The sequence below is a fragment of the Macrotis lagotis genome, chromosome 1 (genome assembly GCF_037893015.1).
Source record: "Macrotis lagotis isolate mMagLag1 chromosome 1, bilby.v1.9.chrom.fasta, whole genome shotgun sequence".
Lineage (NCBI taxonomy): Eukaryota > Metazoa > Chordata > Mammalia > Peramelemorphia > Peramelidae > Macrotis > Macrotis lagotis.
In genome coordinates this window covers 692,382,920-692,408,957 of record NC_133658.1, presented here as the reverse complement: position 1 = coordinate 692,408,957, position 26,038 = coordinate 692,382,920, and the positions used below count along the sequence as shown (strand labels likewise).

Here is a 26,038-nt window from a genome sequence, read left to right as displayed (position 1 = left end):
TTTCTCAGAGGAACCCAAAATGTTGATAAGAAGACTAACTTAGGGTCGGCTAGGTGGCGTTAGTGGATAAAGCACCAGCCTTGGAGTCAGGAGTACCTGGGTTCAAATTATGTCTCAGACACTTAATAATTACCTAGCTGTGTGGCCTTGGGCAAGCCACTTAACCCCATTTGCCTTGCAAAAAAAACCTAAAAAAAATAAGAATAACTTACACTGATTTAGGACTTTATAGTTCCAGTACACCTTAGTTCCTATCTACTTTACATACATTTCCTTATTTAGTTCTTGAAACAATTTTACAAGACAAATAGTAGAAACTTAATAGCAGAAAGACAGCATAGTGTATTGGGTAGAGAATCAACAAGAAACACCTGAATTTATAACCCAACTGTAATCTTTGGGAAATCATATAAACCCTCAGCACTCTAGGGAACGTGTTAAAACTCTAAGTTGAAGAGAAGGTACTGATTTACTAATTCCCTCCCTAATGAAATCAGGTACCCAATTCTTTTCCCCTTCCATTTTACATATGAAAAATGCTGAGGCCCAGAGAGGTAAAATGAAAAGTGGCAATGTTATTCCCTCTGAGCATTATCAACCCAAGCTGCAGGAGATGTACATTTTCATTTGGGGAACATTAATCAGGACCCAGGGACCTCTGAGGTAATTGTGGGAATTGAGTAAATCACATTGATTCCATCTTGTGACTCAGTTCAGGATCTAACTCAGTTCCCTTTCTATGCAATTATGAGGTCTAGTTAAATTTCTTGTTTTGTGAGCAAACTTTATTCTGTTACAGTATTTGTGAGACTTTTTTTTAATTGTTTGAACCTATCCCTGCATGCTGAGAAACTAGACCACCTTTACCTATTGCTTAGAGACCCTTGAGTTAAGGGCCTAGATTGAAGATTGATGCAAGTTTCCTCAGAATTATACCTCTCAACTAATGCATTTGTCAAGACAAAAGTGACTTTTTCTGGTCAATTATTATCTCCTTGTTCCTCAGACTGAATACAGGGGATTTTGCCTATTTTTCTCTTTCCTTCCCAACTTGGAAACCTCTAATCTTTTTCTACTTAGAAATCAGATTACCCAATCTTGTATCCTGGTTTGCATCCTGTTAATTGTTTTCTTTTATTGTACAAAAATCAGTCTCTCCAGGTCTTTGGAGTTCAATGACAATCCTGGTTCTAATTTTTAATGCAATTGGCATGCATTGCTCAATAAATTGATATACTCAAAAGTTTGGACCTTTTTCCTTAGTTATTTCAGATTTCATCCAGCTCCATTTCTAGAATCTCCTCCTCCCCAGTGGTGTGAGTCAAGGAGAGAGAGGAGACAGGCATAGGAAGAACATTTCAGGTCTGAGTCAGAAAGATTTTGATCAGATCACCTATCAGTAGACTTCAGGGGTGGGGAGAGGGGGAGAGCAGCACCCAGTATTTTCTTCATTGCCCATCCTGACCCCCTGCCTCCCTTTGCCTACCACAGTACAATAAACCCCCTTGACTGCTTGCAGTGACAATGAATCCATCCATTCCCTAAAACCTTATTCCTAGAGCTGGTTACTGGAGTGGAATATGTCCAATTGACTTAATTCAGAGCTTACTGTCACATTCAGAAATGGGAATAGGCTTTACATATTGTTGGGGGGGTTTTTCCTTCTCTCTGAGCATGACTGGACCTGTGCCATCAATGTTGCTTTATGCTGTTTCTTCCCTGCCAGAGGCAGAGAAGTCCTGTGTATGTGTGTATGTGTGTGTGTGTGTGTGTGTGTGTGTGTGTGTGTGTGTGTGTGTGCAGAGACTCAACTAAACTGACTATAAGAGAAAGACAAATCTATTTGGACAACTTGGGTTTGGACCCTGCAGCTGATTTTGATTATAAGCCTGATGGGGAGTCCTTGACCATTTTTTCTTATATTAACATAGGCTTCTTGCAAAGAACCAATAGCCTGGAGGAGAAGAGTCGGATTGTGAGTGCCTTCAAAGAGAGGCAGTCCTCAAAGAATCTGATATCATGTGAGAACAGTGATCGGGAGGCACGGTTCCGACGAACCGAGACTGACTTCTCCAACCTGTTTGCCAGAGGTAATACACTTAATTCTTCATCTTCCTTTCCTTCTAAAGAGGACTTTTTGCTTGTTTTGTGGATTTAATAATACTGGTAGTTGGGTGGGCAGAATGACACTCCAGGACATTTAACTCATTTCCCCAAGCCTTCATTCATTAAAGCTGTTTTTCTTATATGTCAGGGTCAATGGAACACTCTTCCCTATCCAACTCCCCAAAATTTAACTTTTGGGAAGCTGATTGAGAATATTGACTCCACCCCCAATTTGTTATAGAAACCTCATCTTCCACCTATTAAAGTCAGAATCTCAAAACTGAAAGAACTTCATTTAATCCAGTCTCTTAATCAATTGAGGGACACATTTTATAGCAGACTTGCCAAGAGTCTCTGCTCAAATACCTCAAATGGAGGCAGTCCATTCCCTTTTTAAACACTAATAATTGTTGGGAAATTCTTCCTAATATAAGGAAGTGGAAATCTTGTGAGGTCATAATATAAAGAACAAAGACCTGGGTGGTTTGGGCTAACAGACAAAAGCAGGAATGTGAGCCAGGAGCTTGGAGTTCAGTGATGGGAGGCAGAGAACCCAGTTCAAATGATAGAGGCCTGATAGAGAATCATGACAACCACCTCTTGACAGAGATGTGATGAATTCCATACAAATATTTTGGATATAACCTATTCAGGAATTTGTTTTGCTTGACTTTTTAATTTTTATCTTTTCTTTAAGTTGAGGATAGAGAGGTAAGGAAAGAAAATTTATTTTTATTAATAAGAAATAAATTAAAGACAAACTAAAATAAACCCTGCCTCTGATGCTTACTATCTGTGTGATCTTGTACAAGTCACTTGCCTTTCATCTTTTTAAGGGGTAGACCAGGAAGCTTGGAAGATTCCTTATAACTCTCAAATCTAAGACTTTACTTTCTTCCCTTAGCTTTGCTCTTATAAAAAAACATTTTTTAATCAACAAAAATCTTACTTCTCTCCCTCCCACTTCCTTTTCACTTCCTCCTTCTTTTCCTTCCCCTGAAGAAAAAAAAATGAGTCCCTATAATAAACATAAATAATCAAGCAAAACAAATTCCTACATTGGTCATGTCCCTCAAACACTATTCCCAAACACAAAAAGTATATCTCAGACTGCACTGAGTTCATCCCTTCTGGATCAGGATGTATTTTATCTGAGTCCTCTGGAATCATTGTTGATTATTGTGTTGATCAAAGTTCCTAAGTCTCCTTAGCTTTTACTCTTGTAGACAAGTGGGGTCATGGTCTCAAATGTTCACATATTTCATGTGGCACTTCTTTGGCAGTCTGAATGGATTTGGGGGCTGTGACATCTCTATCACCATACATAAATTGAGCTGAGATTCTCTATAACTTCTACTCTTTCATCCTAACTCTGCCTTCTGTAAAGTGTTTCTGTTTAGGGGATTAATTGCATCTTTTTGTGACCCAGTTGGGATTTTCTTGGCAAAGATACTAAAATGGTTTGTCATTTCCTTCAGTTCATTTTATAGAGGAGGAAACTAAGGCAAACAGGATTAAGTAACTTGCCTGATGTCTGATTGAATTGGCAAAGATGAGTCTTTCTGACTCCAAACCCAGTGCTGTATCTACCCCACTACCTAGTTGTTCACAGAAATACTTCTATATATATACATATATATATATATATATATATATACAGAAATTCTTCTATATTTCAGTCTTTCAATGGTTTTAAAGATAACTAACATATGTACTGCCCCCATCCATCTCTTATCCAGGGTGAACATTTCCAGATATTTAGGGTTTGTGGGGGCTTGGGGGTGGGGAGGTTGTAGGTGTGGGTGTGAAGAGGGAAATAAGATCATAAATTTAGAGGTTGTCAGAACCTTGAAAATCATTAGGTCCAGAGTCATTATTTTTTGCAAGGCAATGGGGTTAAGTGACTTGCGCAAGGTCACACAGCTAGCTAATAATTAAGTGTCTGAAGCTGAACTTGAACTCAGGTCCTCCTGACTCCAGGGCTGGTGTTCTATCCACTGCACCACCTAGTTGCCCCCAGAGTCATTATTTTACCATGAGACTGAGACACAAGAAGGCTCAGTGACTTACCCAGTAAAACATAGTTAATAAATATATGAGGCAGGATTTTAACTCAGTTCTTCTTAACTCTGTCTAGTACTCTATGCACTGTGCTACCTAGTTGAGGGTTGATGGTATGCATCCTAGGACCAAAGTGAGTCTGAGAGTTGAGGATGGTGGTACAAACAGAAAGGAATGGGAAAGATATTGTTGGTCCTCAGGTATAAAGCACCCAGATATTAGGTGTTGACTCTGCTATCTTCAATCTCTCAGATCTGCTTCCAGCCAAGAATGGGGAAGAACAAACTGTGCAATTCCTTTTGGAAGTGGTGGATATCCTCCTCAACTATGTTCGGAAGACATTTGACAGATCAACCAAGGTGCTGGACTTCCACCATCCACACCAGCTGCTGGAAGGAATGGAGGGTTTCAACCTGGAGCTATCTGACCACCCTGAGTCCTTGGAGCAGATCCTTGTGGACTGCAGAGATACTCTGAAGTATGGAGTTCGAACAGGTAGAGTACCAGGCAGGCAGATACATGGAAATTAAAATTCTATCTTCCACACTTTAGTCTCTCATTCCCATGCTCCCATGCACACATATCTCTAAAGAAAGACTGGCAAGACCAATCTACCTCAGAGGGCAACCAGCCACATGCTAGAAGTGGAAATGACATTAATTTTTAGAATCATGGGGAGTGAGTAAATTCCCCTAGAGGTTCTGCCTGGAGTTCTGCTAGCATGAATTTTTTCCTAGCTTGCTTAGGGGAAATCAACTGATTCTGGTGACAGCTCATCACCATTTAAAAAAAATTAAGTATTTATATACTGAACCAGAATGGTCACTTTCATTTACATAGTAGAAAGGAAGAAGAAGATAGCCCTTGAAACCACATGTTTCTATTATGTACAACTTGCTTTTCTTTTTAAGAATATGATCCAAGGGGCAGCTAGATGGCATAGTGAATAAAGCACAGACCCTGAAGTCAGGAGTACCTGGGGTCAAATCCGGTCTCAGACACTTAATAATTACCTAGCTGTGTGGCCATGGGCAAGCCACTTAACCCCGTTTGCCTTGCAAAAACCTAAAAAAAAAAAAATATGATCCACTTGCTGCTTTCAAAGGTAGCCTACTTGTCTGGTCTTTCTTCTAATCTTTTCTTTCCTTTAAAGAAAAACACATCTCAATAACTTTTCTATCCTTTCCTTTTATTCACTTCTTTTTTATTTTCTTACTCTAAATCTATCTCCCCTCATTCTCCTACTTATCCTCCATTGGGAATAAAGGAAAAGGAAAAACTAAACCTTTTCAATTTACATACATGCATAAATCCAAGCAAACAAATTTCCCACATTGTATGGGTCTAAAAATATATGTCTCATTCTGCATCTTAAATCCATCTCTGTCAAACAGTTAACAAACAGCCATGGTGCTATTCAGTCCATTAAACAGATAAGAGAATGATTTTTTTTGTTTATTTGTTTCTCTTTTCTCTGAGGTTTTCATACCTATTTCTGACTCAGTAACTCCTCTTCATCCTGTTCCTGTCACTGGGTAGGACTCAGGCTCCTGATAATTTTTTTTTCTGTTACCCAATATGTGAAATCAAACTCTTCAAGTCTCCTTATTATCTCTGCAAAAAAACAAAACAAAACTATGAAGTCTGAGTCAAAAAAAAAATTCCTTCAAGCTAAAGGTCTCCTAGAAGCAAAGGGGAGAATGATTTCAAATTTCAAAGTTTCAGAAGTTAGAGGTTTTGGACTCTTGACTGTAGTTCTTTGTGAGAGCTCACAACAAATGTCAATGGTTTTATAGCTCTCAGAGCTTATGGAGAAGAAATGTGTCTCCATCCAGAGCAAAGGGAAACAAAATGCATACTGGCTAGGTAGACATCTGGAGACCAAACCTGGTAACTGAACATTCTTTGTGAGTCTCTCACTAACAAAAGAGTAAATTTCTTTTTTTTAAATGGATTTTTATGAACAAAAATCCACTTTCTCTCCCTCATTCAAAAAAGATTAAAAAAAAATATAAACAAAACCCTCATAAGGAAATGAATAATCAAGTTATAGAAGTCCCTACATTGGTCAAATCCAAAAAGCATCATTCAACATCTTAAGTTCATGTCTTCTTTATTAGGAGGTGAATAGCATGTTTCCTCATCAGTCAGCTTGCTTTCTGGTCTTTGTATTCATCAGTTTTTAAGTCTGTCAAGTATTATTGTTTAAATTGTTCTCTTTCTGCCCATTTCACTCAGTTTAAATTCATGTGAGTTGAAATTAATTTCCTAGCACTAACTGGTTAATTGAATTCACTAGTGTGTCAAAAAGAAGAGGCTTTGTTTAATATGGGTTCCCCAAATATCCACATTCTAAGTGCCAGGGGAATTTGGAGAGTTGCCCAAGGTGGTCCATGGCACTTAGTTCCTAATTGTCACCTCTGATTAAGTGAGACAGTTTGGTCAATTCAGCCTTTCTTACAGACTTCTTTGACATTTCCAGTTTACTTGAGGCACTCAAAAGTTGCAGAGTATACTCTTCTTTCAGGCCCTAGTTCTTCAGTTGAACACAGTACCTTCTCTTGAGTTATTCCTCATTCCAGAAGCATCATTGGGTCATCATTTCAGTGTCTTCTGGCACTCTAGCTTTCCTTTAACTTCTTTCTTCTGCTGCCTGGCTTTAGCCCATTTCACTATTTAGTAGCATTTTTACTACATCTTATCTTCACTAAAAAAAAAAAATACTTCTCTTGGACGAGTGAAACTGGATATCTCTAGCCCAGGGTGGAAGTATACAGCTGCCTGTATTGAATCTAACTTCACTGATAATCAGCTCAAAAGATTTCACTAGTTTTGTTTTTCTGACCTAGGTCAATTAGCTCATTCCTTGGGTAGCCCAGTGGTTCTCCTCAATCTGGAGCTCACTCTACTGGTCATGGGCTTAGTCTCACCACAATTAAGAACTGAATTCAAGTGGTAAACCAATCTCCCTCTCCCCAGCATTATATTCTATAGGTACAGACCACCACAACTACCTATGAAAGAAACTCTAGTAAAGGTTAAACAGAACAAATGGCAAAATTGATGGGTTTAATTTATATGTGTTCATCCCTCCTTCCCCATCTTCCACCCCCTTTTCAAAATGATTGAAGTTTGACTTCTTGGTCACTCAGAGTTTTGTATTTATTTGACTTTTTGTTCCATATTGATTGATTATGAATATTTTCTTTTTAAATTTTAATTTAAATCTATTTTAAGTTGAGCTATTCTATTCCTTTTTTCCAATTCCAAATTCTCTCTCTTTTTAACTACTCCCTCACTCAAAGAGAAAGTAAGAAAAAATAAAACCTATTACAGATATGTGTAGTCATATGAATTTCCACTATTAAGCATTGAAAAACTTTCAAAAGGTGTCAAGATACACTTTAAGTTCAGTTGATGATGTGGTCACCCATAGTGATAATTTTTAATTTTTCAAAGGGGCATATACATACTTTCTATAATTTTTAATCATCTAAAGTATATTTAGATTTATACTAGGATAGGCAGAGGGACACCCTGATGGGTGATGATACCTGAGTGGGAGTGCTCTACAATTCATAAGACATTTATCCTAAACAATCTGGAGTTGTCTAGATGAACTTTAAAAGTTCATCTGATCTTGCAGAAATAAATAGCTTAATTAGATAGATTCCTTTATCAAAATCTTTATATCACATGAATTTCCTTATTTTTCTCCTGGAGATTCTTAGGTATAGAAAGTTACGATTTAAGAAATGCTTCTGGGGTGGCTAGGTGGCACAGTGGATAGAGCACCAGCCCTGGAGTCAGGAGTACCTGAGTTCAAATCCAGTCTCAGACACTTAATAATTACCTAGCTGTGTGGCCTTGGGCAAGCCACTTAACCCCACTGCCTTGCAAAAACCTAAAAAAAATGCTTCTAAGGTGAATTCAGATGACTAGGTCTGTTTCTAAATGAACGTGGATAATATATTCAATATATGTCAATAATACAATGCAATCAGACCAGATATTCAAGAATATCACTTCATATTTATCGTATTTTCCATTGCCAAACAGATTTTTTAATTTTTGAACCAGACCTGTAATTTCAAAGGTATAGAGAGCTACCAATTAGTGAGAACTTTCTTCTACTGGTGCAAAATTATACCTTTTCTGAAGCTTTTGGACAAAGGATTGCCTAGAAACCTGAGAAATGAAGTGACTTTCCTATGGACACACAATCAAGTATGTGTCAAGACAAGGCACCTGAACCTAGATCTTCCTTCTGAGGCCAGTTCTATGTACTTCCAAAGGGTACCTAGCTGAAAGAGTTAAGGGAAGTTCTGTATTTCCCAAACAGTCAATCAGAAAACATTTATTACACCCCTACCATATGTCAGACTAAAGAAAGTTCCTGCCCTAAAGGAGCTTCCAATCTAAAGGTAAAGGGTGGGGGTGGGGGAAACAAAATGCAACGAAGCAAGCTATATACAGCATAAATAGGAAATAATGGACTTAGAGAAGGCTTGTAGACTGCAATGAATGACAGAAGAGGAGAATGCCTGCTGCTGTGGAATTCAGTATAATAAATTCTTAGGGATTCTGATTACATCCATTTTAGGTTTTCATCAACTTTTTTTTTTAGGTTGTTTTTTTTTTGCAAGGCAATGGGGTTAAGTGGCTTGCCCAAGGCCACACAGCTAGTTAATTATTAAATGTCTGAGGCTGGATTTGAACTCAGGTACCTGACTCCAGGGCTGGTGCTCTATCCATGCTTCTCCTCCTCCTCCTCCCTCCACTGCCCACCCCCATGATGGCAAATTGACCAAGGCAATGACTGTGCTGAAAGTATTATGAGAACAAAGGATGAGTCTTTTTTTTAATTCTCCATAATACTTAAGTCATTGGACTTTTATAATTGCTCCCATTTATTGTCTCCATAATTTGTCCCCATTATTTTTATCCACATTTTCCAGATGAAAGATACTTATGTTCTGTCTACACAGGACCTGAACATATGGCTAACTGTGTGAAAATTTGGGTAAAATTGGTCATTTGGCATCTTGATTTAGTTTTTGACAGAATTGACTGGCTGGATCGGATGACTTATTTTCGTAAGACACAGAGAATCTGATTAGCTAGTCCAAAGTCATGTAACATGGTAGACATGAAAAAACCAACACTTTCCATTAGGGCACAGTTTCCTTCTCCAAGGAGTTCATCTTCTGAATCAGTCACAGGGTAGGCTAGAATAATCCAAAATTGACTCACCGGATCTTATCTTGACCCAAGAAGCTTTGAAAGAGGTTATTGAAATTAAAGGAATGGATTAAGGTTTCAAGGCTATTTCATCTTGTTTGGCACTGGGAAATTAAATATAGGAAAGATTTAAGCACCAAAATCCTTAGTCATAAGAAGTAGAATGATTGCCTTTTTAATGCTGCATTCTCTGTTTTATTTTAAAACTGCCCTTGATTTCAGAGGGGACAATTGTGCTCTACCATTGTGCGCCCTTCAGTGCTACTATTCCTGATGGTTTACAGGGGATGATAGACCATGGATCTGACATCATTTGGCAATCCTTGAGTTCTTTTTGAAAAATTATTTTTCAATTTCTCTTCTTCTCTCCTTCTCCCCCCCTCCCCAACCCAGATAGAAAACAAAGGGGGGAAGATCCCATTATAAATATGTATAGTCATTCAAAACAAATTCCTACATTACATGTTGGGACAAAAAAAAAGGAAGAAAAGAAAACATGCTCCAATCTGTACTCTGAGTCCATCTACCTTCTATCCAGAAATGGAAATTCTCATGTTCTTGTGACTATGCGAGCATACAGATTCAAAGTCATACGTTTCTATGTTTCCCCCTGTATCTGTTATTCTTGCCTCACTAGGTCATCCTCGATTTTTCAACCAACTCTCTACTGGACTGGATATTATTGGCTTAGCTGGTGAGTGGCTGACATCAACTGCTAACACCAATATGTAAGTCCTATACCTTTTTCCTTCTTTTCTAGCAATACTGATACATTGTTACTGTTAATTTATGTTTTTAGAGACTAATCCCTATTAATTTATTTATTTAAAATTAGCAAAGATTTCTGGGGAGGTGGAATTTTATGGTATAAAATCCTTTAGGCATATGGTTAGAGTCATAGACATAAGAATAATAAATAAATAATAGCTGGTGTTTATGTAGCATTTTAAGGTTTGCAAAAAACTTTGCATATGTTAGAACTACACTATAAATCCAGTCAAAATGGACAGTTAAAGGTGACCAGGTCATCTCCCTCCTTATATAAATGAAGAAGCTGAGACCTAGAAAGATTAAGTTATTTATCCAAGGTCACGTAGCTAATAAATAGCAAAAATAGAATTTCACTCCAGAGGGCACCATCCTTTCAGTACTGGGTTGATAGCAGACCTTCTTTGACTTGGTGACCCTGGGCAAGTTACATAAATTTTCTCAGTCTCATTTTCCTCATCTGTAAAGTGGGAATAATAATGTCTGGTTGCTATGAAATCCAAATGAGATAATAGGCATAAAGCAGTTTGCAAACTTTAATGCTTATGTAAATGTCAGCTATCATGACTACTCTATAAATACATTTTGAATTGAATTGAATTTATGTACCTCATTGACAAGATGATCAAAAGAAATAGTGATTCTAGAACTTATTATTTAAGTAAACTGTGGGGAAATGACCATATCCTCAGGAGAGGGCAATTAAACACAATTTTTCTTGCTCTCTAGAATAATCTTGATTCATTTTTCCATTGATAACCAAAGTTGCTGACCATTACCATTAAGGTCGGTGATCTTTTTACCCTAGGTTCTTATGATACATTTCAACCATTTTGGGGAAAAAAACCCTATCAGTTGTTTGATTGAATTAAAACTAATTATACAATATGTAATTGTTTACCTGAGTGTTACTTTTCCCCAAAAATCTATTCATTTTTGTAGACACAGCTTTAATATTGTTCTCTGTTCTTGTAAATTTGTATAAAGTTCTGATTTTAATTTGTCTGATGGGTAATTATTACCTCCACAGCATTACCTCTAAGTTTCTTCTCTATACATTTATCCTTATTCCAGTTGAGTTACATCCCTAGAAATGGGGCTATTAAACTGTACATAAGGATTTCTGTGGGTTACATATTGACTTAGAAAACCACATATTATAAATTATCTACCTTCTATTTTTGGTTAAATATTTCTTAGTGACATTTGACCACATTTGGGAGTGTTTTAATATGTCTGACACCTCTGATGTCTCAATCAGACAAATTATATTGGCCGTCTTTTCTGGGTAGGGCTTGTTTCCTTTTCTCAGTACCGTAATAGTTCTATGCCTCTATAACAATGGTTACAACATTCACTAATGTTTATTGGAAACACCTAACTAATAGCCAGATGAGAATCATTTGGGTTTCCTGATGGACTTAATTCTTGTTGAGATTCTCAGATCTATGTTCATAATAAAGGAGATTTGAAAAAATGAATTTAGGTGGAAAGTTCATGTGATTTTAAAAAGAAAGTCTTGTTTGACATCAAGATGGAATGCAGATTACTCAAGCTTACAATATTTTGTTGTATTTCAAGACCAAATTGCTACCATCTGCAACACCCTTAGGCCATTTTGAAATCGTATATTGATTTGTTTATGTTTCAAAAGTGTAAAATGAAGTGTCAAAATACCAGTTATAGAAGACAAGTTTCTATTAATTAAACAAATATTCTTACATAATTTGCTACTTTAAACTGGCACTAGATTTGAAAAAGTTTCTAAATACTAAAGTCTTCAGTAGCATATGCCCTGAATGATGGATGATCTGAAAAATAGAAAATGAAAGGAGCTTTAATTTGCCACATCTTCAGGTAATAGTTAATATAAAAAGTTTTAATCTTATGAGTGATCATGTAGGCTATTCAAATTCATGAAACTCAAGTTAAAGATCCATGATTATTTTACTGACACTATCCCCCCAAAATTCTCCCCTTGTTCACCTTGTCATTTTATAATCTATTAGTTTGTGATATATCATATAACTATATAAAAGACAAAAATTATACCATAGTAATGAATAATTTTTAAACATCAGAGTATATGTTGCTTAATTAAAGCATCAGTTATACTTAAAAAAAACAATTTATAATAAGAGTATGTTGTTGTTCAGTCATGTCTGACTCTTCATGAGCCCAGGGACTTTCCTATCCATAAGATTTTCCTGGCAAAGACAATGGAGCAGTTTTCCATTTTCTTCTCCAGAGTATTAAGGCAAAAATAGGTTAAGTGACTTGCCCAAGGTCACACAGCCAGGATATGTCTGAGGTTAGATTTGAACTCAGGGCTTCCTGACTTCAGATCCAGTGCTCTATCCACTGAGCCACCTAGCTGCCTCCAAAAATAAGAGTTTACTTAAACTCAGCTACTCAAAGTTCTATATCTTTTTGTGGTTTACAATGATTCAGGGTTCTAAAGGGCTATACCAATGGAGTATGTATGTAAGTTCTGACAGGTCCTACCAAGCTGAGATGTCTTCCAACATGGGCCTAGCAAGTTGACCATGAAAGTCATCTACCCAAAGATCAGCCAAGCTGAGTTTAGAGAACCACAAATCTGGAAGGATAGCCACCTGGCAATGAGGGAGTACCCATATCTTAACTAATCTCAGATCTTTTAAAATATTCAACAAAGGGCTTAGGAACTAAGGAAATCAATGGACAGTTGCCCATATAGTACAAGTACTTTCTTTAATGCCTTCAATGAATCCACTTGTCTATCCTTAAAGGAGTAGAACCTATTTTGCTAGCCTTTTGATTGCTTGGGTTTTTTTGTTTGTTTTTGTTTTTTTAAGTTTTTGCAAGGCAAACGGGGTTAAGTGGCTTGCCCAAGGCCACACAGCTAGGTAATTATTAAGTGTCTGAGACTGGATTTGAACCCAGGTACTCCTGACCCCAGGGCCAGTACTTTATCCACTACACCACCTAGCTGCTCCCTGATTGCTTGTTTTTTTCCTAACATATCTTGGCTAAAAATTAGGTTATAGCTTTGAAATTTTATGACCTAAATATCTTATTCAAATGATTTTCCTTTAGCAGGAAATCACACAAATTTTCTTTTTTTGCCCCTGTTAATAAAATCAAAATCCTTTTCTCCTCTTTTCTAATCTAAGTTGAACTATGAAATGCTAAAATATATTTCAGTCATTGAAGGTCAAAGCAAACCCCTCTAATGGTTCATAATTGCAGCTGTACTGCCGAGTGGAGATTTTAAAAATATGATACAATTCCAACAGATCAATATAGAAGGTTGGTTAAAATAGTGAAATAGTTTCTGTCAGTTCTCAAGACAAGGCATTGTCTAGAGATGAGGTAATAACTATTATCTGGAAATTGTTCTAAGCCAGTTCTATGGGAGGATGATGAAATGTGGCAGGAGAGTCAAGTTCTTTTGAGGGAATTATCTCTGCTGACAGCCATCTCCTCCATCTAAATGCAGTATTCAGAATATTTCTAGGAAAAGATGGGGGAAAAGATTAAGCTTTTCCAGGTAAGGTTTGCATCAATGATGCATTCATTACCTGATCCACATTTTCATCTGGTAGGCAATAATGACCAATCTATGTAGGCTCCCCTATGACATTCAAGTGGCCACCCATGGCATTTCTGCATCATAGCAGGCATTTCAGAATGCAGGCTCCCAAGTCAAAACTCCAGGATAAATCCATGAGGGATTTTAGCCCGGCAGGATGGAGTTATAACTCATATAACTCATCAATGAGTTACTTTTCAGTCATGTCCCACTCTTCAGGATTCTATTTGGGATTTTCTTGTCATAGACAGTGGAGTCTCTTGCCATTTTCTTTTCCCACTTACTTTACAAATGAGAAAACAGAGGCAAACAAGGTTAAGTGACTTGCCCAGGGTCACACACTAGTAAATGTCTGCAGTCAAATTTGAACTCAGATCTTCCTTTCTCCAGGCCTGGCAATATTCCACTCTGCCAGCTAGATGTTCCTTGTACCTTTGTATCCCCCAACAAATGCTTGATGACAATACTCAGCCTTAATTACAAGATCACTCATAGCTCAAACACATCTCGTTAGAAATTCAGAGCAGTCAGACCAATAATTTCATAGAAATTGCACTGGAGAAATTTTCTCTGCAAGTTTCCATACCTAGCTACATTTTGTCAGAAAAGTACACATTATCAGCAGCTCTTATTATCTAAGAGAAATGATCCTGGAGGGAAATCTGGGGAAGGTGATCAACTCCCCATTGACTAAGAGAGTAGAATAACAGGAGCCTCCTGTGTGCTCCTCTGCCCTTTCCTTCCTACCCCTTATACTCTCTAATATCTACATCATTTTTTCACATAATAATATTAGAATTTCAAAATCTGAAAGGACCTCAGAAGTCATCTAGTCATTCTATGCAGTGATCTCCTCTGTGACACACCAACAGACAGACCAATTCTCAGCATCTGCGTTGCTAATGATGCTATATTTCACAGTCCATTCCAAGTTAGAAGCTCCAATTATCTGGGGGGGGGGTCTTCCAAAATATGTACCCTTATTCCTTCCATTACATAGTTTTAGTATTTCTAATTGGAACCATACAAAAGAAGACCAGTCTCCCCCATGACACCTTTTAAATATTTGACGATAATATCTTGCCTCCTCTTAGCTTTCTTTTCTCCAAGTACCTTCTAATGAAAAGGTTTTGAATTCCTTCATTTGTTCTCCTTTTTTGCTTGTTTTTATTCTTAAACTGTGGTAACCAGAAGAGGACACAACCATATGATGCCACCATATCACCAAATATGATCTGACCAGTCCTATTCCCTCCTTCCAAAGCTGGACACTAAATTCTAAATTTTATGAAGTGGTGAAAATTAGTGGGGAAGAAATTCCCTTAGGGCTTGTTACTCTTTGAGTGAAATATTGTGGATGATTTTACCCTCCACCTTGGTCCTAAGATGGGAAGGTTCTGACTATGTATAATCTTCTGGTAGAGAAAGCACCTCAGATGTTTAGGCCAGTATAGTAATTTTCCAATCTTCTCTGATGAGGATATTGAGCTGCTTAGGCTATCCTTAGCTTCACACTGATAGGAATTACAATCAGTTCAGTGTGCTCATTTCTTGTTTCTGGGGCCCAGTTCTTGTCTGGATCCTTTGTCTCAGATCCTGATTTCTTGCTGTCTGCTCCTCCCACTTTGTCCTCTTACAATATAACTTGCTACTGGATCCGGACTTGAATTCTGATCTCTTGTTTATGCTGGATCCCACCTGTCCCTCTGGGAACCCCCTCTATCCGAAGCCCAGCAGGGTGAGGCCCTTCTGGCTATATATAGTATCCTTTTATGGGGCTATCAGAATTGGCATCAACATCCAGAAGATACATTATCCTAGAAGGGAACTGGACTTTTCTGCCAGTTAGGTAAAGACTGGGCTGTGACCAAGAACCATGGACAGAGAGCTGAGCAAGAGGAAGTATCCTACCAGGACCAAATTAAGAGTTTTCAAGCAGATTTAAAATGAGGAATTAGGAGACATAGAATAAGACATTGTAAGATAGATAGTAAGATAGATAAATAGATAGATAGATAAGTAGATAGATAGTAAGATAGATAAACAGATTATAGATTTTTATCCTTCATTTTTCTTTTCTTTTCTTTTTATTTTTTAGGTTTTTGCAAGGCAAATGGGGTTAAGTGGCTTGCCCAAGGCCACACAGCTAGGTAATTATTAAGTGTCTGAGACCGGATTCGAACCCAGGTACTCCTGACTCCAGGGCCGGTGTATCCATTACAACACCTAGGCGCCCCATCCTTCATTTTCAAAGAAGATCACAACATGGGGGGGTGATGCCATGACAAGCACATGAATTGGATATGAGTGAGGGGGTGCTGTGCTAAGTCACCAACCTCCCTTTCTCCTCCAGAGCCATTTGATCAGATATGAATCAGGATGACTGGAGATGGCCCTGGATATGAAGCAGTCAGGGTTATAAGCCCAAGGTCACACAGCTAGTGTCATGTCTGAGACTGGATTTGAAATCCTGTCCTCCTGACTCCAAGACTACTGCTCTAACCATTGTACAACCTAGCTTCCCAGATAAATAGATGACAAGCATTAAGAAGTGCTTGCAAAATAAGGAAGTGACTGCCATATGTGGTGCACTGTGCTACAATACTTTACAATAATTTCATCTTGTCCTTACAAAAATACTGGGTATTATCATTATCCCATTTTACAAATGAAGAAACTAAGGCAGAAAGAGGTTAAGTAACTTGCCTAACAACACACAGCTAATAAGTGTCTTAAGTCAAATTTGAACTGAGGTCTTCCTAATCCAAAGCCTGTGGGTGAGCTATCTATTGTACCACTTAGCTGGTTATAAGACTTGGGAATTGGGAAGAAGTCCCAGAATAGAAAGCAGGATTGGTTGGTACTAGACTCTTTTCTTATTGAATTCTCTAAGGTTTTAGTTTTTTAATTAAATTTCTTTTTTTTAAATGTCAAGCATTTTATTTTTCTCCTTCCCATTTCCCCTTGCAAAAAATAAAAAAAAGAAAATCTTTCTAACAAATAAGTGCATTCAAGTAAAACAAATTCCCATATTAGTCATTCCAAAAACTATGTGCCTTATTCTGCATATCTATCATCTCACTCTCTGGAGGTGGGTAGCATTTTTTTTGGTTATTGATCATCTGGACTTATGATCAATCACTGCACTGATCACAGTTTTTAAGTCTTTCAGAACTGTTCATTTTTACAAAGTTGATGTTATAGTATAAATTGGTCTTCTGCTTCCTAAACTGTTTCCAAATCCTGAGAGTTCTGGCTAACCACCACGGTCCAAGGGCAGGGACAGGTCAGAAGTCAACATGGCAAACTTGTACTTGATCCACCTGATTAAGCAACTAGAACAGGAAGATCACCTGCTCAGACAAAGCAGAGGCTAATTAGACCTGGTCTATAGCCGGGCACAAGGCAAAGGGCAAAAAGCTGAACAAATCATGCCATCCCATTCTTGTCATTTCTCCCTTGTCCATCTGGTTCCTAAGGGATCGTCTGACTTGAGCTTGGCTACTAATGCAATCTGTGTTCAAGGATGACCAGTCCTTGGTTTCTGATATAGTATGTTCCTGACCTTACCACAGGTCAACTCTAACAAGCATTCTTAAGAAGTTTCATGTGTATCTAGTGTCCCCACTGTGGCCAACTCAAATCGGTCATGCCAGCATCTCTACAGTGTTAAAACAGTTCATCCTTCCAATGGGTTTGGGAAGCTCAGATGCACCCTCTGCCAGCTCGCTTGTTCGGTGATGTCACACATCATGAGTTTGCAACTTGGTACTTTAAATAGCACAGGCTAAACCAGGAACCTTCTCTCTTCTTCTTCCTTTATGACAGCCAGTCTCCAGCATGCCATCAGACATAAGGGATTGTTGGTTGCCATGATGATGGGGCTCAGAGCAGGACCAAAGCATGATTGTGGCCCTCCAGAGGTGATGGTAATTAAAAAAATGACAACCAAGTATTCTTCCTCCTAATAGTTTAGTGTCATCCTAAGATCAGTAAACAGATACTTTTGGTTAAAAAATTCTGCCACTAGCAAAAATGTCATGAGAGTTCTCTGGGATAATTCCCCCACAAATTTCTAACTGTCATTAAATTGATTGGAGTTTTTTTTCAGTCTTGAAAAATGAGAATTGTTGCTTGCATCTTGTGTCTGAAAATGGCCTTTCAGACATTTTTAAAGGATTGTTAAAGCAATTCACTTGGCCTGAATTCTCATTGGTTCCACTTTCACTGACTGATGTTGCAGCTTCCCTTCCTAGGCAGATTCTCCCACATCACAAGGCTAAGACAACTCAGACATCAGCCTTCAGTTAATAATCAGAGCCTACTGCAAAGACGTGGATGCTCAAGGAGACTAAGCAAAATGAGAGCTATTTTAAATATCTTTTAGGCCTGCTGCTTAATTTTCTTTAGACTTACCTTGATTGTTTTTTAGGCCCTGGACTCAGGCACATACATTTATTTTTATAACTAGATCAAGGGGAGCCTTTGTCTCCCTTCAGAGATGAACTTTGCAGTTCAGAGACTACTGCTTGAGATTCAGTTTGGCATCAGATAAGCACCACATGCCAGGCCATCTGATGCCCTTTGCCTAGAGAAGATAGAAATACCAGTTGACTGCCTTCTTGTTATTTATAATTGGCAATTAGAAAATCATCCTTTATAATTACTCTTGACAGATATCGACTATATGGCAATGTCGAAACAAAATTGTCCTTGGGGATTATCAGTAGGAAAAAAAAAAGTCCCCATAGATAATTGCTCTTAGATTTTTAAAATCCAAACCAATATTTCTAATTATTTTCACAGTTGACTTTCTGATGTTCATAATTTTTAAAAACATCCTAGGATTTTTGGCATCAAAATTTCATATTATAGGAGTCTGAAATTGGCAGTAATTGAAAATTTTTCTTTGCAATTTAATTTTATATATCACTGTCAATATATTTATAATGAAGTTGTGCATTGTCATATAATCCTAGACTAAAAAGGGACCCAGAGAAGTTACCTAGTCCATCCCCATGCCTTCAGGTAGGACCATATCCAACTATTCCAATAGGAATCTCTCTTATTTTCTTAGTGATCATAAAAAAAAAGATGATAAAGGACTATTGTCAGCTGGCAGGTTTATCTAATTTTTTCTCATAAAGTTATCCTTCCTTAGATTCAATGAGAATGTAAAAAATTTCACAAAATAGTTTGTTACAAAATCATAAATTTTGTTTATATCTAGTCTTCCTACCAACATATATATATGCATATATGCATATATATATATATGCAATTATGGACTATTAAAAAAAGAGAAAAAAAGAAAAAAGCCAGTATATTTGCTTCTTACAGAGGCTGTATCTCTACAATTCCTGAACCATTGCTCAGTTTAGTCAAATTTCTGGTAAATCCAGTAAGGAAAAATATCAGCAAAACGAATTCATTGGTTGAATTGAATGCTCAATAAAATAGTTACTCCAGTAGTTTTGAGGAGTTCTGTGTAGAAGTGCTCATGTCTTGGAAAAGGTAGGAATGTTTAGTGTTTTCAGGTATCTACACTGGCAGATTGAAATGAAGAATTTTAATTTTTTGGGAAATATCTGACAGCTTATGACTGGTGACTTGCTCTATCTTCAATAAATATATTTTATCAGAGATTTGGAAGATCTTTCTGAAGAAATACAACTTCCTCTGAGTTCCTGAAATTAGTGGCTTGTCCTCTTTATTCATCTTCTTTTTTTCCTCACCATCTTCTAAGGTTTACATATGAAATTGCCCCAGTGTTTGTCCTCATGGAGCAAATAACACTTAGGAAGATGCGAGAAATTATCGGATGGTCAAATAAGGATGGTGATGGCATATTTTCACCTGGTAGGTTTACTTCCCTTGTCTCATCTCATTAAAGCCACAAAGTTTAGTTCTCTGGGCCCTGCATTGAGTGAGAAAACTTGACAAAACGCATTTAAAGGGTTTGTGGAAGAATATTAAAAAGGTTCTTGAAGTTTTTCAGTTCTCCAGACTTCCTCCTTTAAGAGATGTACATCTATATGATGCCTAAATAACACTTCAATTCAGTCAGTTACTTCAAACTACTGGGCAATTCAGAGAAAAAATATCAAGCCAGTTTAATGAATACTGGATTTTCAGTCAAAATGATAGATCCAATTGTCTTGTGTAAATACAAAATGATTCTTTAAAACAAACACACGTGTTCTTGGGCAAGAAGTTATAAGAGTACTATGCCCTAGTTTGGATAGGTATGGTATTCCAAATATCTTAGTGCAGCTGTCAATCTATACATTTAAATTGTAGTTGTAAATTGTAAATTTTTAAAATTTTTAAATGTTTTCAAAATAAAATATATATTTTAAAGAACTCATTACTATTCTGTTGCAAACATCTAGTTAATTTAGACAGATAATTAATGGACCCATAATATTCATATTGTTGAAACAAAAAATGTGGCTTTTTTCTAAATTTATTAAATAGTTGTTTCAGTTTCAGGTTTCATTTTGTGTGTAGATTCAGATTTTGTTTTCATCTAAGTTTTCTAAAATCATTTAGTCTCAAATAAAAAATATAAGTGATTCAGCCACTTGAGTGCTCTTTGAGGAGACAAGACATTGTCATTTCAAAGCATTTATTAAGTACCTACTGCATTCAAAGCAATGCTCTGGATAGTAGAATTAAAAATAACAAATAGTCTCTTTCTTCAAGGAACTTATATTGTAATGACAAGTAGACCTAGGACTAAAAATTCAGAGGGCAAGAACTTTCAGGAAGTTCTGCTGTTGCTTTCTCTCTGACTTCAAGTCTCTAATCTTTCTGTGCCTCAGTTTCCTTATCTATAAAATGATAATATTTATTACACAGGATGTTGGAAAGCACAGGTAATGCATTGCCATGGAACAACTTCAATCTATCACAGTGCCTGACATATAGCAGAAAAACAACAAATTATTTATTGATTTATTGATTGAGTCATTGATATATAAATCAACCTCAGGTTAAAAACAGGAAACCCATATTTCTTGATTTCTATTGTCATCACTACCTCTTCCACTTTGTCTCCAATTAAAAAAAAAAGGTATGTTACTATGGAAGACCCAAAAGCCAGTTACAAATGTGAATCTAATAGCCCTATGATGAAGACTTCTAGCTTTAATACAGACAGGAGGATAGACATTGGGACCATAGAGGTCACAGTAAAGGAATTGTAAAGATAACTAGGGGATAGCCCAGAGTGTCCCAATCCACCAAGATGTCATTCCTTCCCATTCTTAACCTCCCTTATATCTTGAAACTCAAGCACTGAGTTTGTTGTTAAGGGAAATAGCAAGCACAATGACAAATCCCCCTCAACATATGTTTTGTTTGGTTACAGGGGGTGCCATATCCAATATGTACAGCATCATGGCTGCTCGATATAAGTATTTCCCAGAAGTCAAAACCAAAGGCATGGCAGCTGTTCCCAAATTGGTCCTCTTTACTTCAGAACATGTAAGTTGTTCTGTTCATGCTGCTGTTCATGCACTATAGACTATCCCAAAGGAATGTCTCCCTTGTCAATACATGTCTCTTTTCCTTGCAGAGTCACTATTCGATAAAGAAGGCAGGTGCCGCACTTGGCTTTGGAACAGACAATGTGATTCTGATAAAATGCAATGAAAGGTAGGAGGGGAGGGTGATAGCTAAATTTTTTGATATAGTAAATGAATTCATCTGTTAAATTTGTTTTAGTGTGCCAAGCTGCTAATGAGCTGATGAAAATATTCAATTAAATTACTTTCTTCTGCATCTGAAACTCCTTCACGTGCAACCCTATTGATTCTTCTTATTAAAAAAAAAAACTATCTCCTTCTGTTACAATTACAGGGGGAAAATCATTCCAGCTGATTTGGAGGCAAAAATTCTTGAAGCCAAGAAAAAGGTGCGTGTGGTAGAAAACCTGGACAAGAGTCACTAATCCTGAGTTTGAGATACTTGCCCACTGTGAGCAAGCCATTTATTCTCCCTAAGCCTCAGTTTCCTCAACTGAAAAAGGATAATAAGACCTATTATATTCCTACCTTATAGATTGGTTATAAGGAAAGAGTTTTGTAGTGTGGTTTCATGGAAAGGACCTGGAATTAGATGTCTTAGATTTGAGTACCAGCCCTGACTGTGAATCTAAGGTCTTCATCTAGATAAATAGAAAGGTAGATAGATAATACCTTAATGATCTAACTCAAGTCATTTTGACAAAGGACTTTAAACTAATGTAGGATATAAATGTGAGTTGCTATATTCTAGCCATGTAATACAGAAAACCTCTAATTTTTAAACCTATTTTTTGCTGGAAATTAAAAACCATTATTAAACTAAAAATTATTTCATGAGAAATAACTGAAGTAGACTAGATGGATTTACAATCAGGAAAGAACTGGATTCAGGTCCTATCTCTGACACATAATGACAAAGACCAATTTGTCAGAGGCTTCAGAGAACTCTTTATGATTCTAAGTCGCATAGCAGGTGGTGAACTATACTAGTAGAGGGAGTTTTCCTGGAAGTACTATATATCAATGAAATCACAGGTACAGACTCTCAAAATATCACTTAATGTTACTTCTAACATAGTTTTCTCCAGTTTTGTTAGTCTCCAGTTATAGGTTGACCTAATTCTCTGAAGCTCTGTCTACCTGATTCCCAAAAAAGTCAGTTGAAAAATGAAAATTTCAAACAAGAATTCAGCTATTTTATCCATTATGCTAATTAATTCTATTTCTTTGTTCTTCGATTTTTCCTTTCTTCCTTTCTTCCTTTTTGCTCTCTCTCTCTCTCTCTCTCTCTCTCTCTCTCTCTCTCTCTCTCTCTCCTTTTGTTCAATTAACTGCTTGCTTTAGAATCCTGTAGACAAAGCCTTATTTAACTTTTAACTTGCTTTTCATTCTGGTACAATCTCAGTTTAACATTGGAGTCTGTTTAACATAGCTATTCTCATGTTCTAGCTTATGGCACATGGTAACAGGTCTTTGTTGATCTAATCTCAGCAAATTGTATTAAGTGAAAAATCTTGTTGAACAGATGTATTCATAAAGGCCCTGCCATGTTGCAGTCAATCCATTTAACAATAATGTTGTTTTGGTTTAGTATTCATGCCTTCTGCTGTAACTATATTTGCTGGGCTTTCAGTAGAGAGAAAAGAGATAAATGAGAAGGAAAGAGACTACCAAAATTAGGGCAAGAATAATTTAACAACAATTTCAATTCAATATTCATTTATTAATGACCTGCTAAATGAAAACATTTATTAAGCACTGGGACTAGAAAGACAAAAATGAAGTTTTTGTCAGGGAGATTACCTACTATTTATGCCTCACCACATGCAAAGCATAAATATAGTTCAAGGAAAATGGAAGCAGAGGGGAACATTAACAAAAGGAAGGCTGATGGAAGGCTTAAAGGAGGAAATGGCATTTGAGTTGAGCCTTAAAGGAAGATAAGAATTCTAAGAGATGGAGATGAGGAAGGATGGCATGCTAGGCATGGAAGATGGCTAGAACAGAGGCAAAGAGGTGGAAGTTGAGCTAAGGGACCTCAAAACTCTTGACTCCCAGATGTCTAAATTCATTTCAGTTCTATTGCAATATTTCTTCCTTTCTTGTTTGTAACTAACCACTATATTACCATAGTCATAAACCAAAAATATTTTAGAAAGGATGCCTTACAAGAAAGATAGACAATATCCATTTTAAAATAAGTCATAGCTTTTATATTATGTCATATGACAACTTTGTTACTCTATATAGAAGTATGAAGTAGTGATAGAAAGAGCCATTTAAAATAAGATGACCAAGTTCTTTCCGTACTTCAATTTCCTCAACTGGAAAATAAAGGAGTGAAATTTAAATGATCCCTAAGGTCCTTTCCAGCTCTATGCCCTTTGATTCTATATATTCTTTCTTGGTCAGCTGTATTGACCTTCAATATCCCAGTCTGGAAGCATTTTTAATAATGTCATTATTGATGCTTTTGTCTTTGTATCACAGTCTTTGCCAACACTCACAATATTGAAATCATCTTTTGTGACCAAAAAAAAAATTCATAGCTGATAATGTATATTGTATTCTGTTCTAATAGTCTACCACCTTTCTGCCTTGATGGAGGAGATATATTTTATTCTGTTCTCTGAAACCTTCATTCATTGTGCAGTTACTCAAAGATCAGCTTCCTTTTGTTGGTGTCTTTTTTCATTTGCATAGATATAATCTGGTGTTATGCAATTACCTCTACTTATTTTGCTTACTGTTTATATAAACCTTAGCATGAATAAGCATTTACTAAGTTCCTACTATTTGTTAGGCATAGAAGCAAAAATGAATCCCTACCCTCTAAGGAACCTATATTTTATCAGAGGAAAAAACACATCAATATAAGGAAATTCAAAGCAATTTCAGGGGGTATTAGGAAAGATCCTGAGTAGAAGGAAGCACATGAATTCAGTTTTGAATGGAGCCAATAATTCTTAAGAGACAGAGATGACAAGACAGTGCATTCCAGGAATGAGGAACAGCCTGGGCAAAGAAAGGTTCAGAGATGCAAGAAGCAATATCAGGCTAGTAAAGATGATCCTGGAAAAATAAGTTCGACATTGGGCAAGTCAATTCACTTTTCTGGGCCTCAGTTTCCTTATCTATAAAATGAAGGAGTTGGACTAGATTGACTCTAAGAGTCTTTCCATGTTTAACAATCTCACTTCAGGTTGTTAAAAAATAAATATAAACAATTCAGCTGCCATCATTTAAAAGTAAGTTCTAATACCTTTTGGTTCAAACAAGAAATATTAAAGATTGATCAGTTCTTTTGTCTTTTGTCTTCTGCCACAGGGATTTGTTCCTCTTTATGTCAATGCAACTGCAGGCACGACTGTGTATGGAGCTTTCGATCCAATCCCTGAAATAGCTGATATATGTCATAAATACAACCTTTGGCTGCATGTTGATGTAAGTGCTGGGACACAACAGACAGCCCAAATCTAACCAGGTGCAGGAAACCATTCTCCTTTTGGAGATCCTCAGAGTTTGCCACATCGTCTCAGGCCCATGCTCTCCTCTGGTCCACAGCTTGACCAGTTTGGACAAGTTGCATCATAGACATAGCATTCTTTGGATTTCTCTGGCCCATTCCAGAGCTACTTGACTTTTCTTTGCTTCATACTTGCCAATAGCAAGCTGCCCATAGCAGCTTTATTTGGATAAACTGCTTCTAGATGGCAAAAATATGGGGTGGGAGGTAAACGGGACTAACTGGGTGGTTTGGTGCCTAAACACCAGGTCTGGATTCAGGAAGACTTGAGTTCAAATCCAGCCTCAGACACTTGGCACCTGGATTGTGACCCTAATTGCTGTGGGGGAAAAAACAACACCCCACATGAGAGAAGAAATAAAGGAAAGGGTCACAGATGCTTGGCTACTTGCTGTTCATGATCTTTGCTTAAGACTGATATAGAAATAAAAGGACATGGAAACACAATTGAGAGAGATTATCCCCTGAATTGTTCTGAAGACACAGAAAGGACAATAGAAAATATTTCCAAATATTTAACTATATTTCTCCTCTTCTCTCCCTTTCTCTTCTCTGTAGGACTGTTCTAGTAAATATTAACAAGCTCTCTCTTTAAAAAAAAAACTGTACATATGACACACTTTAACATTTTCCCCATTGCTTTCTTAAATCTAGACAATTAACAAAAGAAATAAATCAAGTCCTGATTTGTAATATTTACTGATTTCCAAGGTGTAAATGCTCACTCCCTGAAAAATTTAACAATCTGGTTCCAGCATAGCCCTGCTTAGCCTGCTTCTCTTTTTCTCTCTCCCTCTCTACTTGCTCCTCTTTCCCTTCTTCCTTCCTCTTCCCATTCTCACTTCAACCCTTGCTTTTTCTCTACCTTCTCTCTCTTTCTTTTGTTTCTTTCTATCTATCTATTTATCCATTCCTTGGGTCTGCCTCTATCACCTTATCTTTTTAACCCCATGCGCCTGGATTGTCTTTTCTGCTGTGAAGCAGATGACAAAACAGAAACTACAAATATGATTAATTCCCTGCTCCCCACCTTCCTCATCCCCCACCCCCACCCCCTGCCCTGCAGTATTTGACATGGTTACCCTCTGAGAAGCCTGGACACTTGATGACCTGCTACAGCCTTCAGGGACTACTCGTGCTTTATATATATTATTTTTCACTTATCTAGATACTTTGAGATTTACCTCATGCAGTGAGAGCTAGGAAACAGCCTCCTTCAGCTCTACAATGTTC

General features: G+C 37.1%; 1 protein-coding gene across 1 annotated transcript in view; it reads left to right on the top strand.

Annotated features, from left to right (window-relative positions):
- The window catches only part of GAD1 (glutamate decarboxylase 1), a 52,585-nt gene that overhangs the window by 8,833 nt on the left and 17,714 nt on the right, over positions 1-26,038 (top strand). Inside the window, exons 3-10 of the mRNA XM_074236473.1 lie at positions 1,932-2,090; positions 4,420-4,662; positions 10,046-10,136; positions 19,497-19,609; positions 21,123-21,238; positions 21,330-21,409; positions 21,614-21,668; positions 24,607-24,723. Of these exons, the coding sequence (XP_074092574.1) occupies positions 1,932-2,090; positions 4,420-4,662; positions 10,046-10,136; positions 19,497-19,609; positions 21,123-21,238; positions 21,330-21,409; positions 21,614-21,668; positions 24,607-24,723 (974 nt within the window). The remainder of the gene's footprint in view (positions 1-1,931; positions 2,091-4,419; positions 4,663-10,045; positions 10,137-19,496; positions 19,610-21,122; positions 21,239-21,329; positions 21,410-21,613; positions 21,669-24,606; positions 24,724-26,038) is intronic.